Source organism: Puma concolor, chromosome D2 (genome assembly GCF_028749965.1).
Source record: "Puma concolor isolate L17-30 chromosome D2, mPumCon1.1.hap2, whole genome shotgun sequence".
Taxonomy (NCBI): Eukaryota; Metazoa; Chordata; class Mammalia; order Carnivora; family Felidae; genus Puma; species Puma concolor.
In genome coordinates this window covers 61,246,802-61,263,889 of record NC_141677.1, presented here as the reverse complement: position 1 = coordinate 61,263,889, position 17,088 = coordinate 61,246,802, and the positions used below count along the sequence as shown (strand labels likewise).

General features: G+C 37.3%; 1 protein-coding gene across 1 annotated transcript in view; it reads left to right on the top strand.

Moving 5' to 3' along the window:
• Positions 1-17,088, top strand: part of OGA (O-GlcNAcase) — a 29,561-nt gene that overhangs the window by 5,787 nt on the left and 6,686 nt on the right. The window contains exons 4-14 of the mRNA XM_086680692.1: positions 1,171-1,301; positions 2,794-2,965; positions 5,296-5,394; positions 6,238-6,522; positions 8,753-8,911; positions 9,379-9,992; positions 10,715-10,889; positions 14,303-14,388; positions 15,357-15,461; positions 16,153-16,238; positions 16,519-16,711. Of these exons, the coding sequence (XP_086536818.1) occupies positions 1,171-1,301; positions 2,794-2,965; positions 5,296-5,394; positions 6,238-6,522; positions 8,753-8,911; positions 9,379-9,992; positions 10,715-10,889; positions 14,303-14,388; positions 15,357-15,461; positions 16,153-16,238; positions 16,519-16,711 (2,105 nt within the window). The remainder of the gene's footprint in view (positions 1-1,170; positions 1,302-2,793; positions 2,966-5,295; positions 5,395-6,237; positions 6,523-8,752; positions 8,912-9,378; positions 9,993-10,714; positions 10,890-14,302; positions 14,389-15,356; positions 15,462-16,152; positions 16,239-16,518; positions 16,712-17,088) is intronic.

The following is a 17,088-nucleotide window of genomic DNA, read 5'->3' as shown; positions in this document are numbered from 1 at the left end:
AAAATTTTAAGTAAAGACAGGATCAGTATTACTGGTCCTTTTGCTTCAGACTCAAGAATGGCTTGGTCTTGATCACTTGATTACTTGGTTTTGTCTTTATTTAAAATAAAGACCTCACCCTAGTCTAGGCTTATACTGAAGTGAAAAGCCATCACAAACTATCCTTGTTATGTGTGTTCTTAATGTTAAGTTAAATACGTAAATACATAGTAAATACATAGTAAATACATAGTAAATACATAGTAAATACATAGTAAATAGAGTAGGACATAACAGAACCTCCTTATAAATTAGACAAGTGGTGCTTTTCTTTGGGGACTTACAAACGGGGAAACATTTCATACTTGGAATTAAAATGGTACACGTACGTAGCTAATAAGATAACTTGGTTATAGAGTGCAGCCAAAACACTGAAAGCAGAAAGTTTTCTTAAATTACAAAGAAGCAATTAAAATGTATCCCATCTCCATCTAGTGTTTTTGTTTACTACTCTATATAATTTAAGTGTGTGTTCAACCTAATTATTTTTTGGGTGCTGGTAATGAAATTTTATGTGATCAATAATCAAAATATAGTCAAATGACTATCTTGAGATACCACTGAAAGTTATGTAAAGATAGGTCTAGTGGTGTATAGAATAGAATTTAGTTTTACTTAGGAAAATTGTCACATTTTTAAAACTTCAGATTTGTAATGAGTATTTTCTGTAGTTATAAAGACAAGGATTGTTAAGGCTGTCACTTAACCCTGGTTGTTAAGAACACATTTTTCTTTTCTTCCAAATTATAAAGTAGTTATATGTAGATTTTTTTATATAAGAATTGCAGTTCAGAGACTGCAAAAAATAAAACCATACATCTCAAACAATGTAGGAAATAAAAATGGCTTATGTTCAGTAAGAGAAGTAATGCTTAATTCAATATTTCTGAGAAATGGCAATGAAAGAAAGAGAATGCTTTATTGATTTTAGGGTGACATTAAGCCACATGAGGTTTGTGGCATTTTGTATGACTTATCACCTTGGACATGACCAACATGTAAAATTTCAGGGATTTTTCCTTTCTTGACCTATCGTAAATTGGAGAAAATGACCTCTTGTCTTTAGTTGAAAGGTGAAGGTTCTTTTAGTTTTCTGTGCTACATTCTAAAAACGTGGACTCTCTTCTTCAGAGCAACTTATGACACTCATCTCTGCTGCACGAGAATATGAGATAGAGTTCATCTATGCTATCTCACCTGGATTGGATATTACTTTTTCTAACCCCAAGGAAGTATCTACATTGAAACGCAAACTGGACCAGGTAGCTTTACTTTTTCATTATTTCCCCCTGATTTGGTATACCGGAAACAAAGTTTTCTGAGTTGCTTTTAATAATGTTAAAAGGACGCCAAATTTATACTTCTTTGCTTCTGTACAATTTTTTTACCTTCATGCTTTTGATAGAGGATATTTTCTAACATGAGTCAAGAGAGCTTTACTGGAGGTACCAGTGCTTCTCAGGCTTTGGTTTGCATAAGAACTGCTGTAGAAGAAATGCTTAGAAGTGATGCTTAAAAAGTTGCTAATAGGGTTCATTTCCAGAGATTCTTAAACTGACTTGGGGTGGAAATACAGACTTGGGAGTGGGGACTTACTTTAGAATTCAGGTTGTCCAGGGGTGCCTGGGTGCCTGAGGCCATGATCTCACAGTTGTGAGATTGAGCCCTGAGTCAGGCTCCGCAGTTGGCCTGATCCTTCTTAAGATTCTCTCTCTCTCTTTCCCTCCGTCCCTCCCCTGTGCATGTGATACCGCTCTTTCCCTTTCTTTCTCAAAAAAAAAGAAAAAAAAATTTTTAAAAATTCAGGTTGTCCAGAATCGCATTTTGAGAAGCTCTGTATATTATTGGGTACTTGACTGAATTTGTGATTGAGGTTAATAGAAACAGGGTGTTACCTGTTAGATGTAAGTGCCTTTACATGTAATATGTTAATATGGACAAGAGGTATAATCCAGTCTCCATATGGTTGACTGGTTTCCAAAGATCAGAAGGAAAACAGACTAGGTAAACAAATAAGCTATTGGTAAGCCTGATTGGAATCTAAATTCTGCATAACATAAAAGCTGCACATTTTTTCTGGTAAAGTAAATTTGCTGATACATAATACATATATATGTTTGCGTGTTTCTTTAGGCAAAGGTTTATATTATTGATGGCATTAAGATGGTAAAAAATTTAATAAGGAGGTTTAATTTCCATGAATATGCTTTTTAAGAGGTTGTCTCCCTATCTGATCAAATACTATGTTCCTTCTGATTTATGGACTAGTTAGGTTTATGTGCAGAGATTAATTAGGATCAGTGTGTCTTTGGGACTAGAACAAGCCTAGGTTTTTCATCTCTTGAGTTCACTTACTATTTCTGTTTTTCTGTCTGTCTGGTCTTCTATAATCAGCAGCCAGGGAGGTAGGGATAGGCAATATCGTTGAAGCTTTGTTGGAACATACTGCATTCAAACTCAAATGAAAAATGGGTTCCAACTTGTCTAGCTGTTTAACATAGAAAATGTAAAAAAAATTGGTGTGGCTTTGAACATTCTACTAAGAAAAATGTTTGACTTTTAGATAGAGCTATTAAGTGTCTACATTAATATTTTTAATCCTATTTTTTATGTAAGCTCTGTGCCCAGTGTGGAGCTTGAAGTCATGACCCTGAGATCAAGAGTTGCATGTTTTACGGACTGATCCAGCCAGGTGTTTATTTACTTAAAAAGAGCCGCTGAATCATCTTTTTTTCCCCCCCCTGCTTTTCCTAGGTTTCTCAGTTTGGGTGCAGGTCATTTGCCTTGCTTTTTGATGATATTGACCATAATATGTGTGCAGCAGACAAAGAGGTATTCAGTTCTTTTGCTCATGCCCAGGTCTCCATTACAAATGAAATTTATCAATACCTAGGAGAGCCAGAAACTTTCCTCTTCTGTCCCACAGGTATTGTATATAATAGCTTTATATTTAACTAGACTTCTTGAAATACATCATTTTCAAAGAACTATATACGGCCTTTATTGTGTTGTCCTCTCTCCCTTTGGTGTATAAAAGTAGGAATTCTTTTTCTAGAAGACATTTCTCAAGGTCCTACACTTGAGAAATTTTAGGGACTAATAAATGGCAACTGAACAGGCAAAAGATTTCATGTATTTTTTAGTACTGGAAGTGTATGAACTTTACATTTTCAGGATTAAAGGAAGGATAGTATTATCAAATGTAAAACTAGAAAACAAATTTACATTGCTTTTAACTTAGTCACTTCTCATTTCCTCCTACTTGTTCCTTTTTTTTGCCTATGCATATCTGTATCTTTTTTCACGCCTCCTACTTCCATCTGGGCTCTTCTGGAATTCCAGGACTCAGCATAGAAAACTTGCTAAATAACGCCCCCCCCGCCCCCCCGCCCCACTTTTCCTCTCTCACCTTGCCTCCCTGGTTCCTTCCATTGATAATGTATTAGCCTCTCTTAGTTGCCTCTCAAAATTAGGCTTATAAGGAATTTCCCCTTCTTTTTCAGGAAGAGATAAATAAATTTGTTCTAAGAAATTTTGTCTGAATTATTTAACTTTGTGTATATGTCTGAGAATCCTGTGAGCCATGAACCTTATCTCAGAGGTCTGATATAACAGGAGTACTCAAATAATGTTTAATAAGATTATATTGGGAATTACTTAATTCATTGCAAATTACTATTTGTTATTTTTTAATGTTTTCTGAAATGTTTACTTGTTTTAAATTTAAAATTATGCTTTATTATTATTATTTTTTAATTTACATCAAGTTAGTTAGCATATCGTGCAAATAATGATTTCAGGAGTAGAATCCAGTGATTCATCCCCTACATATAACACCCAGTACTCATTCCAACAAGTGTCTTCCTTAATGCCCCTTGCCCATTTAGCCCATCTCCCTACCTACAACGCCTCCAGCAACCCTCAATTTGTTCTCTATATTTAAGAATCTCTTAGGTTTTGTCCCCCTCCCTGTTTTTATATTATTTTTGCTTCCCTTCCCTTATATTCATCTGTTTCGTATCTTAAATTCCACGTATGAGTGAAGTCATACGGTATTTTTCTCTAATTTCGCTTAGCATAATACATTCTAGTTCCATCCACGTTGTTGCAAATGGTAAGATTTCATTTTTGATTGCCGAGTAATACTCCATTGTATGTATGTATGTATGTATGTATGTATGCATGTATGTATGTTTATGTGTGCCACTATCCATTCATCTGTCGATGGACATTTGGGCTCTTTCTATACTTTGGCTGTTGTTAATAGCGCTGCTATAAACATTGGGGTGCATGTACCCCTTCGAAACAGCACATCTGTATCCTTTGGATAAATACCTAGTAGTGTAATTGCTGAGTTGTAGGGTAGTTATATTTTTAATTTTGGGGGGAACCTCCATACTGTAGTCCAGAGTGGCTGCACCAGTTTGCATTCCCACCAGCAGTGCAAAAGGGTTCCTCTTTCTCTGCATCCTCACCAACATCTGTTGTTGCCTAAGTTAATTTTAGCCATTCTGACAGGTGTGAAGTGCTATCTCATTGTGGTTTTGATTTCTGTTTCCCTGATAATGAGTGGTGGTGAGCATTTTTTTCAGGTGTCTGTTTATCTGGGTGTCTTCTTTGGAAGAGTGTCTATTCATGTCTTTTGCCCATTTCTTCTTCACTGGATTGTTTGTTTTTTGGGTGTTGAGTTTGTTAAGTTCTTTATAGAGTTTGGATACTAACTATTTGGTATGTCATTTGCAAATATCTTTTCCCATTCCATTGGTTCCCTTTTAGTTTTGCTGATTGTTTTCTTTGCAGTGCAGAAGCTGCAAATTACTATTTAGTTGCAGTTGAGTCTTAATAACATGGCACATAATACTGCATTTTGTCTGTTATGATATTGTCAATTCATTTTGTTTGGCCTCTAATTGTAAGAGAAATGTAGCCAATTCAAAGTATGTAGAAAATACTAAACATTCTAATTATTTCTTTAGTAAACTTGTATTTCTAATGACTGTAGGATTATAAGGATTGATATGTATTATTGGGGGAAGAGTATCAGATTTTATGAATTGATTCTTATTTTTCTTTATTTTTAATTGATTCTTTAATGAACTATCCACTTGAGTTTAATTCCTTTGAGATACGACTTGGAAGCTCTTTATCATTTGTATGAAAAGAATTTAGAATTGGTAGACATTTTTTCCCCCCATTTAAAAACTCGTGACCATTTCACTCCTAACTATTTTACTTAATTTTCCTTTTTACATTCAGAATATTGTGGCACTTTCTGTTACCCAAATGTGTCTCAGTCTCCTTATTTAAGGACTGTGGGTGAAAAGCTTCTCCCTGGAATTGAGGTGCTTTGGACAGGTAAGTCTTTAAGATTTATACAGTAAAACTTTAGTTAACTAGAACTTAGAAATTGGTTTTTCTGGTTAATTGGATACTTTTTGAAAACAACTTTAACCAGAAAACTTTGTTGTTAAAATTCCCTTTTATGAAGTATACATTCTTCATTTAGTATAAAAAACATCTTTAAGGATTTTGCAGTGAATCTGAGTATCAGTTGCTGATAAATAATAGATGTGTAGGGAACTGGGCTAAAGAGTATTGATCTCAGCCATAGGGGGAGAGTGTTTTATAAAATGAAAGCTATCCTGCCGAATTAACAGTTATTAATCAACAAGCTGTATTATAATGGAAAAAATTGTTTACATTAAATTTTTTTTTATGTTTATTTATTTTTGAGACACGGACAGAGGTGAGCAGGGGAGGGACAGAGAGAGAGAGACAGAGACAGAATCTGAAGCAGACTCCAGGCTCTGAGCTGTCAGCACAGAGTCCGGTGTGGGGCTGGAACTCCTGAACCTTGAGATCATGACCTGAGTCAAAGTTGGATGCTTAACTAACTGAGCCCCTCAGGCACCCCAACAATTTGTTCCTTATAACATACCAGTTTGAGGAAGCCTGCCCAAACCTTAAATATCCATATCTTTTTACTACTAATTCCATTTCTAGAAATCTGACCTGAGGAAATATTGGGGAGGGGTTGGGTAAAACTGAACACTCAAAAAGACATGTTGCTGTGTTACTTTGAAAAGAAAAATTGTCAGAAAGTACATAAATAACAAAATACAATAAAAAATTGAATTCAGTATATTTTGAAGAATCATGTTTGAGGGTCTTTTAACAAATGGTTGTCATTATTTCTAGGTCCGAAAGTTGTTTCTAAAGAAATTCCAGTGGAGTCTATTGAAGAGGTTTCTAAGATTATTAAGAGAGCTCCAGTAATCTGGGATAACATTCATGCTAATGATTATGATCAGAAGAGACTATTTCTGGGCCCATACAAAGGAAGATCCACAGAACTCATCCCACGGTTAAAAGGAGTCCTTACTAATCCAAATTGTGAATTTGAAGCCAACTATGTTGCTATCCACACCCTTGCCACTTGGTACAAATCAAACATGAATGGAGTGAGAAAAGATGTAGTGATGAGTAAGTAGACTGCTTAATCCTTGACCTTGCGGGGAGACCTGGGGTTAACTAGAGCTATTGTCAAGTGCAGGTTTGTCATCATAATTTAAGAGATTTTTTGAAGTATGTTGTTTAGTCCTATGAGTGAGGTGTATATGTGAGAGAAGGAGGGATCAGAGGGCTGAGTGGCTTTGGACAAACTACTTAATAACTTCTTGGCCTCAGTTCTTTGCTTCCCCCCCCCCCCCCCCCCCCCAGTTCTTTACTTTTAAAATGTGACTTTGAAATCGGAGCACTAGACAAAGTAGTTTTTTAGTGTTCCTGTTATTCCTGGGATTATTCCCAATCAATTTATGTTTTCTGGTGATTTTTATTAAATGGGGTATTTTAGATCACTAGCTGTTACCTGAATTACTTCATATATCATTTAGATTTCAGCTTATATTAATGGAACATATTCTGTGTTGTCATTTTAGACATTGGCTTACTGATTTTTTATTCATGAAAAATTCCCAGTTGAGTTTCTAAGTAAGAATGCTGGCTAGTTGTTTATTCATTATATTTAAACACTTAGTAAGATTTGGCAAGTGCACCTTCCTGGCACTAAAGATGCAAAGAATAAAGTAGTCCCCGCTTTTGAAGAACATGGTTTGGTTTTGGATAAAGCATATAGGTGACTGTGCTGTTGTTTGATAAATGCTGAGGAAATTGTTTACAAAGTGCTGTGGGAACACAGAGGAGGGAATGATTATTTCTGCTAAGCAAAAGTGCTAAGAAACCATTTCCTAGAGGAGAGGATACTTACGAGTATCACAGTATGAGTAGAGGTGCCGGGCATGAAAGGGTTGGTGGACGAGAGATAAAAGCGCTGGACGTTGAAAATTTGAAGTTATCTGAATTTGGGCTCATTTGGGGGTATGGGAATGTCACATCATGGTACTTGGGTATGGTATGTAGTCATATAGTTGTGTTCTCTTTCTCAGTTCTGTACTCCTTCTAGTTCTGTTTATTGGATTAATGCCTCCCTTTAAGGCTCAATCATTGTGGATCACCCCCTTGAATTAAAAAAAAAACCAACAAAATATAGTCTCAGTTCCCTCTGGGTACGTGGCATCTACCTCCTACCGCTTTTAAGGCAGAGCATGAAGCACATTGAGTGGTAGCCAAACTGGGCCATGTGCAGGGAAATATGAAGGAAAGCTAAGAGTAGAAGGTTTTGGATACTAAGCCAGAGTTCAGACTTCATTTTCTCTAACACTATGCTGGTTTAGAGTTTCATTATGTGCTTATTTATTATCTGTGCTTAATATGTGGGTTCTCTATTGGTTTTTCTTTTTCCCCCTCAATATACTTACTAATTTGCTTGTATGTTTTCGTAATGATTTTCCCATTAATTTATAAGCCCCTCAAGGGTAGGGAATGTTATCTTTATGGAAATCATATGCCTTTAACTTCACATTCCCAACGATTGGCACTCTGAACATTTATGACTGACTTTTCCAGTGATTCTAAAATTAGTGGCTTTAAAAATTTTTTATTTTCAAAATTTATTTATTTGATTTTTTTTAGAGAGAGAATGCAAATGGGGGAGAGGGGCGGAGGGAGAGAGAGAGAATGATGCATCTTAAGCAGACTCCATGCTCAGTGCAGAGCCTGAGGCTAGGCTCGATCCCACGACCCTGGGATCGTGATTGGAGCTGAAATCGAGTCAGATCCTCAACCAACTGAGCCACCCAGAAGCCCCTGAAATTAGTGTTTTGTATTTCATTTGCGATTTTACATTAAGCAATGCATTTACAATTTTTTTGGGGGGGGTATTTATTTTCAGGGAGGGAGCGTGTGATGTCAGAGGGGCAGAGAGAGAGAGAGGGAGAGAGAGAGAGAGAGAATATCCCAAGTAGGCTCCACACTGTCAATGCAGAGCCCGATGTAGGGCTTGAACTCAGGAACCATGAGATGATGACCTGAGCCGAAGTCTAGACCCTTAACCAACCGAGCCACCCAGGTGCCCCTACATTTAGCAATGCATTTAGATGACTTATAGGTGAAGTGGTTCAGTTAAGGGTCTTGGTTGTGTTTGTGTTTTTATGTTTAAGGTTTGTTCATGTTCCTGTTCCTTGTTTCTCTAGTTGTACTGTAACAACTGGTGTTTTGCATTTATTCCTCTCACTTTTCAGGAGGCTTTTGTAATCAAAACTGTTTTTTGTGTTTCTGTTTTTTTTTGTTTTTGTTTTTGTTTTTTTTTTTGCAGCTGACAGTGAAGACAGTACTGTATCGATCCAGATAAAGTTAGAAAATGAAGGCAGTGATGAAGATATTGAAACTGATGTGCTCTATAGTCCACAGATGGCTCTAAAGTTAGCTTTAACAGAGTGGTTGCAGGAGTTTGGTGTACCTCATCAGTATAGCAGTGAGTTTGGCCCTTTGTTGTAAGGGGGTTTGGGTCACATGGTTGAATCGTAAAGTAAAGAACATTTTGATGTTCCTACCATAGGCCCGTAAAACAAAGTAAAATTTGGGAAGGGATCTAGAGAAATAAGGTTTTTAAAATCTTAACTTTTGGTCTGAGGTAGCTTTTATCATGATGGAATGCTAATTTGTTTTAAAAATGTTTTTTCTGGAATAATTATTTTTACATCTAGATCTTCAGAAGAGAAGATAATACATGTTGGCATATTTAGGGGATGTTTATCATTTGTTTCTTTTCTCTTCTCTTCCCTCCCTACCTCCCTGGGGTTTAGAGGGATTGCACTTTTCTCAGGGCTTAATATTTGGAATCTCAAATTGAGGTTAGAGATACAATAAGAAAACATTTCTCTAGATCTGATTTGTTCTGTTTCTAATTCTGATTATCTTTGTGGCAATTTGTTTTTGTAGGTAGGCAAGTTGCACACAGTGGAGCTAAAGCAAGTGTAGTTGATGGGACTCCCTTAGTTGCAGCACCCTCTTTAAATGCCACAACTGTAGTCACAACAGTTTATCAGGAGCCCATTATGAGCCAGGGAGCAGCCTTGAGTGGTGAACCTACAGCTCTGACCAAGGAAGAAGAAAAGAAACAGCCAGATGAGGAACCCATGGACATGGTAGTAGAAAAACAAGAAGAAACAGACCACAAGAATGACAATCAAATACTCACTGAAATTGTTGAAGCTAAAATGGCTGAGGAATTGAAACCAATGGACACAGATAAAGAGAGCATAGCTGAATCAAAATCCCCAGAGATGTCTATGCAGGAAGATTGCATTAGTGATATTGCCCCCATGCAGACTGATGAACAGACAAACAAGGAACAGTTTGTGCCAGGTCCCAATGAAAAGCCTCTGTATACTGTGGAACCAGTGACTTTGGAGGATTTGCAGTTGCTTGCTGACCTGTTCTACCTTCCTTATGAGCATGGACCCAAAGGAGCGCAGATGTTACGGGAATTCCAGTGGCTTCGAGCAAATAGCAGTGTTGTCAGTGTCAATTGCAAAGGAAAAGACTCTGAAAAAGTGAGTATGCTTGATTTATATCTGCTTCTCTAGCCTGGGTGCATCCCCATGCTGATGATATGACATCTTAAATGAATATATTGGTAACTAGCAGAAAATTGACCACATCTTAGAATATGCTTTGAAAGTGGTTTTGGATTCCGGTACATAGAGTTCCATAGTTTGACCTTATAGTGAAAAATGAAGGAAAGGCACAGTTGATTATTTCAGAAATACTTGTCAGTTTGGGGAGACACAGACTGTTATTGCTTGTCTAAAGAGTTTAAGCCCACATTTGCAACTATGTGGATGGAACTGGAGGGTATTATGCTAAGTGAAATTAGAGAAAGACAAAAGTCATATGACTTCACTCATGAGGACTTTAAGAGACAAAACAGATGAACATAACGGAAGGGAAACAAAAATAATATAAAAACAGGGAGGAGGGCAAAACAGAAGAGACTCATAAATATGGAGGACAAACTGAGGGTTACTGGAGGGGTTGTGGGGGGGGGGATGGGCTAAATGGGTAAGGAGCATTAAGGAATCTACTCCTGAAATAATTGTTTCACTATATGCTACCTAATTTGGATGTAAATTTTAAAAAATAAATAAATAAAATAAAGAGTTTAAGCCCAGTGATCCTTTAATGTTTAGGATAAATTGCAGGGACCTGAAAATATAAGCAGTTTATTTTGTTATGTTTGCAGTTTTTGAGTCATATTTTTATTGATCCTCAATAGATTGAAGAATGGCGGTCACGAGCAGCCAAGTTTGAGGAGATGTGTGGACTGGTGATGGGAATGTTCACTCGACTCTCCAATTGTGCCAACAGGACAATCCTTTATGACATGTACTCCTATGTTTGGGATATCAAGAGTATAATGTCTATGGTGAAGTCTTTTGTACAGTGGTTAGGTAGGTACACCAGGAATAATCTCTTTTCCTCAGATATATTGTCCCTTAAAAATGAAGAAAAAAAAAGATTATCCCACAGGGAGAAAAATATTTAGGGAATTGGTGAAATTCCAACTGTGTTTAAATTCTTTGCTTAGATTTCTTTCAAAGGTACAGCCGTTGTTGGCTGACTTGAGGTGCAAGTCTCAGTAAATACATCAAGCACATTGATTTTTCTCCCTTGGGCTAATTCAACATAAATATCTTGAAAATGTGTTAGAAAGTACTGACTTTAACTTGCTCTGACTGAATGCTTCCTGGATGGAATCCTGTATACCACTTTTATCCGATTTGGAGATGAGACACTATGAATTGTGACTGTGTAAGCTCTCTGCTGCTTGCTGGGTCTTGATAACGTTAATGCTGTGTTTAACAGAACAATTGCTGAAATGACCTAAAGGGCCTGGCAAGAGGAAGCCATCCTCCCAGCCCTGTGCGCATGCGAGCTTTAGTGATAAGGCTATTCTGGTGCTACTTGGTGTTATTTCACATGGCTTTTTCTTTATTCCTCTACCAAGTAATTGGTTTTAGCAGGGGATGAAAATTGCAATCCCTTAAAAACTCCTTCATTAAATTAACTTATGTATGTTTCTTTTCAAAATTGATTTTTTTGGAAAATCTCAAACTTGGTAAAAAGCACCAGCATGGCCAAGTTTCTCCAGGGACCTCATTTCATTTCCAGGTTTTCAATCCAGCTATAAGGAATATGTAATGGATGTACATACAGCACACAGCAGGCAGCAAGGCTGACTGACATGTCATAGTTTTCATAGTAGTCACAAACACTGTGATGGGTTACCTGGTCTTGTTTGTGAAATAGATATGTGAAATACTGTGAGCTGAGATTAAGGAGTAGTAACAGTGAGATTTCTCACTTTCTGCCTACATACTTTTGGACTCTTAAATATTAATGATAGCTTTCCTGGGACACAGCTAATTATCAGCCAAATGTAGAGTCTCTGTTAATTTGAAAATATAGAACTTTGGGTTTCTGTATATATATGTATAGCCCAACAGATAGAAGAATTTTTTTTACGTTTATTTTATTTTGAGAGCAAGCATGTACGCACTTGTGTGCACAAGGACAGGAGACAGGCAGAGAGAGAGGGAGAGAGAAAATCCTAAGCAGGCTCTGCACTGTCAGCACGCAGCCCAGTGTGCAGGGCTCGAACTCATGAACGTGAGATCATGACCTGAGCTGAAACCAAGAGTTGGACCCTTAACTGACTGAGCCATCCAGGCACCCCTAGAAGAGAGAATTTTGACCTATTGTTAAAAGGCTCCAAGACACCTCTTTTCTGTGATAGATATCTGCCTTTAGGCTCAGGAAATACCTCTACATTGGTTATTGGATGACAGCATTTGCTTTCCAGGCTTCTGGCCAAGGGGTTATAATTTCTCACAGGGATTTAAATCTTAAGTTTCCAACCTGAAATCTGGTTTCTTGGGCTTGGGAAAGTATCATTTAAAACATTTGATACTCCTCTTGTAATTCAAGAATTATTAAAAATTTAATTTTTGATTATGTACAGTATTTGTTTACTCTCAGATTTTACTTCTGTACTGTGCAATTACAGGAGCAGCTTTCCCAAATTGTGTAGGTAGCTATTGTACATCTCAAGTTCAGAGCATCTTAGAAATTTTAAATAATTATCTTGGCATGCACATAGCTTCAGAAAAAGCTCACGACAAGTAGAGTATTTTCATAGATCTGTAGTGATATCAGGGAGTTACTGCTTAGAGCCCTTTGTTTTCCTCCTCTCTCCAGTCCAGCTGGCATTCAGTCCTTTAAAGAATGTGGCTATGCAGTACTTTTGATTACTAACGACTTCTATTATCTTCTTCCCCATTGTGTACAGATGGGAGAATCCTCAGCACAAGTGTCTACTACTATTGGATGGACAGCGGCAGATGTTCACAGCGCGTCATGATTAATTAGTTTAAATTGAAAGGTCTATCTGTGAGGTAGCTCAGTTTTAAGGGCAGTAGGCATGAACTGAAGTCACGTTTGCGCAGCGACTGAGGCATTAACCATGTTTTCATTTATACAGCTCTTCGTACATGCAGCTTTTTATTGTAATAGTTGGAAGTGCTAGTTATGTTGTAGTCTCAAAGTGGGGGGTAGGGGAAATTGGCTGATCTTAAAGTTTGAGAGTATAGTTTTTTCCTGCAGTGTAAATTTACACTGACCTATGGAATGGGGCAGGTTCTCTTAGCCTAAATTTTGACCCTATTTCATATTTATTTTACAAATCTACATATTATGTATGTTTTCTTAAAATACCCCTACCCCTAAAAAATGACAAACTTGGATATAATCTCTTAATGGGCCTGAATTGTGAACAAAAAAATTGGTTTGCTTTGGGACTGTCTGACTAGCACACTATATATTGTACTGATGAGACTGTTAACTTGAACAGGAGGTAGAATGCTGTCTTCCAATGGAAAAGAACTATATTGCGCTGCTTTATCTTGTCAGAAGACTAGGCAGGTGATTTTGATTTGGCCTCCAAATATTTGCTTTTAACTATTTCTTGTTAGCTTCCTTTATTGCCTCTGAAGTTGGTTACGTGGTAATCTTAATGCTGACTTCTGGACCTCAAACCCTGTTACTCCATGCCTGTGTTCGGTGCACTGCAAAAATTATAATCGTCAATCAGAGGAGCCAGATACTACCATACTTTTAAGAAAAGTATGTCTTAGCTGTGGATAAATTAGGAGCATCAGTCGACTCTCCTTAGTGCTCAGAATTTGTCCGACTACCATTACTATTAGCCAAGTCTAAATTGGATCGTCCTTGTTAGAAAAAATAAAGTTTTCATTGTGTTTTGATGTCAACTTACTTACTGAACAATTTCTTTTGTTTATTCCGTTGACCTTAGTTTTCTGACAAGATTAATCCTCCCCTTCCCCTTTTTCCCTTCCTGTACCCTTCCTCATAATGTAAAATGTGACTTCAGACAGGTTTAATTCCTTCATGGGCTGTGATAATAAAATGTCTCATTATCTATCTCATTCATTTCACTTTCATAATTACTGTGATTTTACTACAGAGCAAACAGCTGGCTTGATTTTTATAGCTGTATCTAGGGAATATTACAGATTTGGCCCAGACAAACTTGAGACTGGCTTTTCTTCCAATAATTAAAGAGTAGAACTCTTAAAGTGATTATTCATGAATCAAAGGAAAAAACATCAGTATTGAAATTCTATCACAAATTTAAAAAAACTATTATCACAGCCTTGTCCTGAAACCCTGGATTATTATTGTTAGAGAGTTATTTCCACAAAGTGTTTGTTAGTTTGTTGGACGTTTGAGACCCCAGGAAATCCCCTTTCTCGTAACGTTCTCCGCTTGGATCTGATCTCAACAGGGTGTCGTAGTCATTCTTCAGCACAGTTCTTAATTGGAGACCAAGAACCCTGGGCCTTTAGAGGTGGTCTAGCAGGAGAGTTCCAGGTATCAATATGAATTCACAACTGAATTGACATTTTCTTTGTTTTATGAGAAACCTTATGTTGCGCATCAGATGGCTGGAAGGATTGGTCTGCCGAAGGCTTTCTAGTCCCAAATTCAATTTAGTTACATAGCTGGATTTTAAATCAAATTTTCCTCCTCTTTCACAGTAATTTCTGAAGGAGATGCTGCCAATTCCCCCCGCGCCTGCGAAGCGCAGCGGCTCTAGGTATACACTTCACATTGTTTCTTTGCAGGTCGCACACCATTTTAATCTGCGCCCGCAATGCACAATGCGCGCATGCTTGTCTGCCAGTGGAAACTCCATGAGCAAAAAGGATGAATAATTATGCAAGTGAATGGTGAAAGGGCTTTTGGATACTTTCCCGATTATTTTACAACTAAAACTTATATTTGAAAGAACAGTCTGTGAATGAAAATTTGAACAAAATAAGAAACTTTTGGATTGGAATTTGTTCATGGACTTTTCAGGTGCTCTACTTTTCTCCCCCCAACAGGTGCTCTGCTGCGCACAGCAAACTGAAGCGCATTGCTTTGGGGATAAAGCGTCTCCTGGACAGATAACCCTCTTCAGACCAAACCTCTCCTCCTGACATTCTGTTCTGCCATCTTTTAGTACAGAGATGGTCTATATGAGATTGGTTTAAAAAAAGTAGATTTGTGATACTGGAATAGATTTTTTATTTTTTATTTATTTTTTTACTATAAGTTTAAATCCCCATTAATATGCCACTAAAGCTATGTAACTCCGTTTGGGTAATTTCTATTCAGAAGCACCCCCTTTCCCCAGCAAAGAGGTGTTTGTTTTAGTAAAGCATAGTACACCCCTCTTCTTTAGGTCTGCCTGCAGTAGCCAGTTAATGTTAAGTTGGTAATCTGCAGTGCACACCCATTTAAAGAAATGGATCTCTTCCCAACACTAATCCATCTCCTTTTGTTTCTTCCCACAGCGTTTGCTGCCAATTGATGGGGCAAATGATCTCTTTTTTCAACCACCCCCACTGACTCCTACCTCCAAAGTTTATACTATCAGACCATATTTTCCTAAAGATGAGGTAATTGTCTACCTACCAACTTGGTATATGGTTATGGTGCTCACAAGTTTCCTTTGAACTCCCTTGTTAAGAGAATCTGTTCGGTACTTTCAAATAGGAACTTTAGGTGGAGAAAGTTAACTGAAACATTGAACACGTGAGGGTTAATATTTAAGGGAGAATCTAATAAGGACGTTAGACTCATAAACATTTTGAGCTAAATCCCTTAAGTAAGTCCTCCTCTATGAAAATCAGCTGAAAGGTATTAGGGTGTGTCCAAGTGGTATGGTCCTTGGCTGATTTTCTCTAATATATTAGTATTTTATAATTCCCAGTTGTGAAGTATCTACCCGCTGTTGACAGCTACAGGAAACAGCAAGCCTGTTTAAAGACCATTAACATGTTTAAAAATTTTTGGATGTATACAAAACTGAGAGGCTCAGCAGCATAGTTTGCAGCATTTTGAATCTACTTCTTAACTGCCTAAAACCATCTCCTTTGAAACAATTCTCAGTGTTTACTATACCATACTGTTTTCTACTGATTTTACAAGTATGATTCAATGAATAAATATTAAAGCAGAGGGGATATTTATGACAGGCCAGGCATTTTGTTACTCTGTCCTAGAAGTCCAGTCTGACTCACTGAGTCCTATTGTTAATTTCTGTTGCGATTTTTCTTGATGTGTTGCTTAACTAGATTATATTTTCAGGCTTCCGTGTACAAGATTTGCAGAGAAATGTATGACGATGGAGTGGGTTTACCTTTTCAAAGTCAGCCTGACCTTATTGGAGACAAGTATGTGATGAAGTGTTTGGATTTGTTGGATTTGGGAGTAACATTTCATAGCCACGTTTATCAGGTTAAGGGGAGGTGATGGCTAGAAATAAAGTTTTCTAGAAATTCCACTTTAGTTACAATTAAATGTGAATATTTACACGTGTGTATTTTTTGGTTTTTTTCTTAAACTACAATGTAGTTTCTGTAGGTTGCCATTCAAGTACGTTAAGGCCTTAACGTCACTGAAGTCTAAAATTTGGGGTTAAAAACTCATTCTACCCTCTTTTCTTCTGAGCAGGTTAGTAGGAGGGCTGCTTTCCCTTAGCCTGGATTACTGTTTTGTCCTAGAAGACGAAGATGGCATATGTGGTTATGCCTTGGGCACTGTAGATGTGACCCCCTTCATTAAAAAATGTAAAATTTCCTGGATCCCCTTCATGCAGGAGAAGTATACCAAGCCAAATGGTGACAAAGAACTCTCCGAGGCTGAGGTAATAGCAGGTTTAGAATTATACTACAGTAGTTTTAAAGTACTTACTAAGGTAAAGTAAGCAGAGATATCTTAAAATTTCAGTACTTTCAATAGGCGCTTGGGTGGCTTAGTCAATTGAGTGTCCAGCTCTTGATTTCACCTCAGGTCATGGTCCCAAAGTTGTGGGATCCAGCCCCTTGTCAGGCTCCACACTGAGTATGGAGCCTGCTTAAGATTCTCTCTATCCCTCTGTTCCTCCTCCAGTTTTGTGTGTGCATGCTCTCTCATGCTGTCAAAAAAATGTCATTGCTTTCTAAATTCTCTACAGAAAAGAATTCTTACTTTTTTTTTTTTAATTTTTCAGTTTTATTTATTTTGAGAGATAGCACAAGTGGG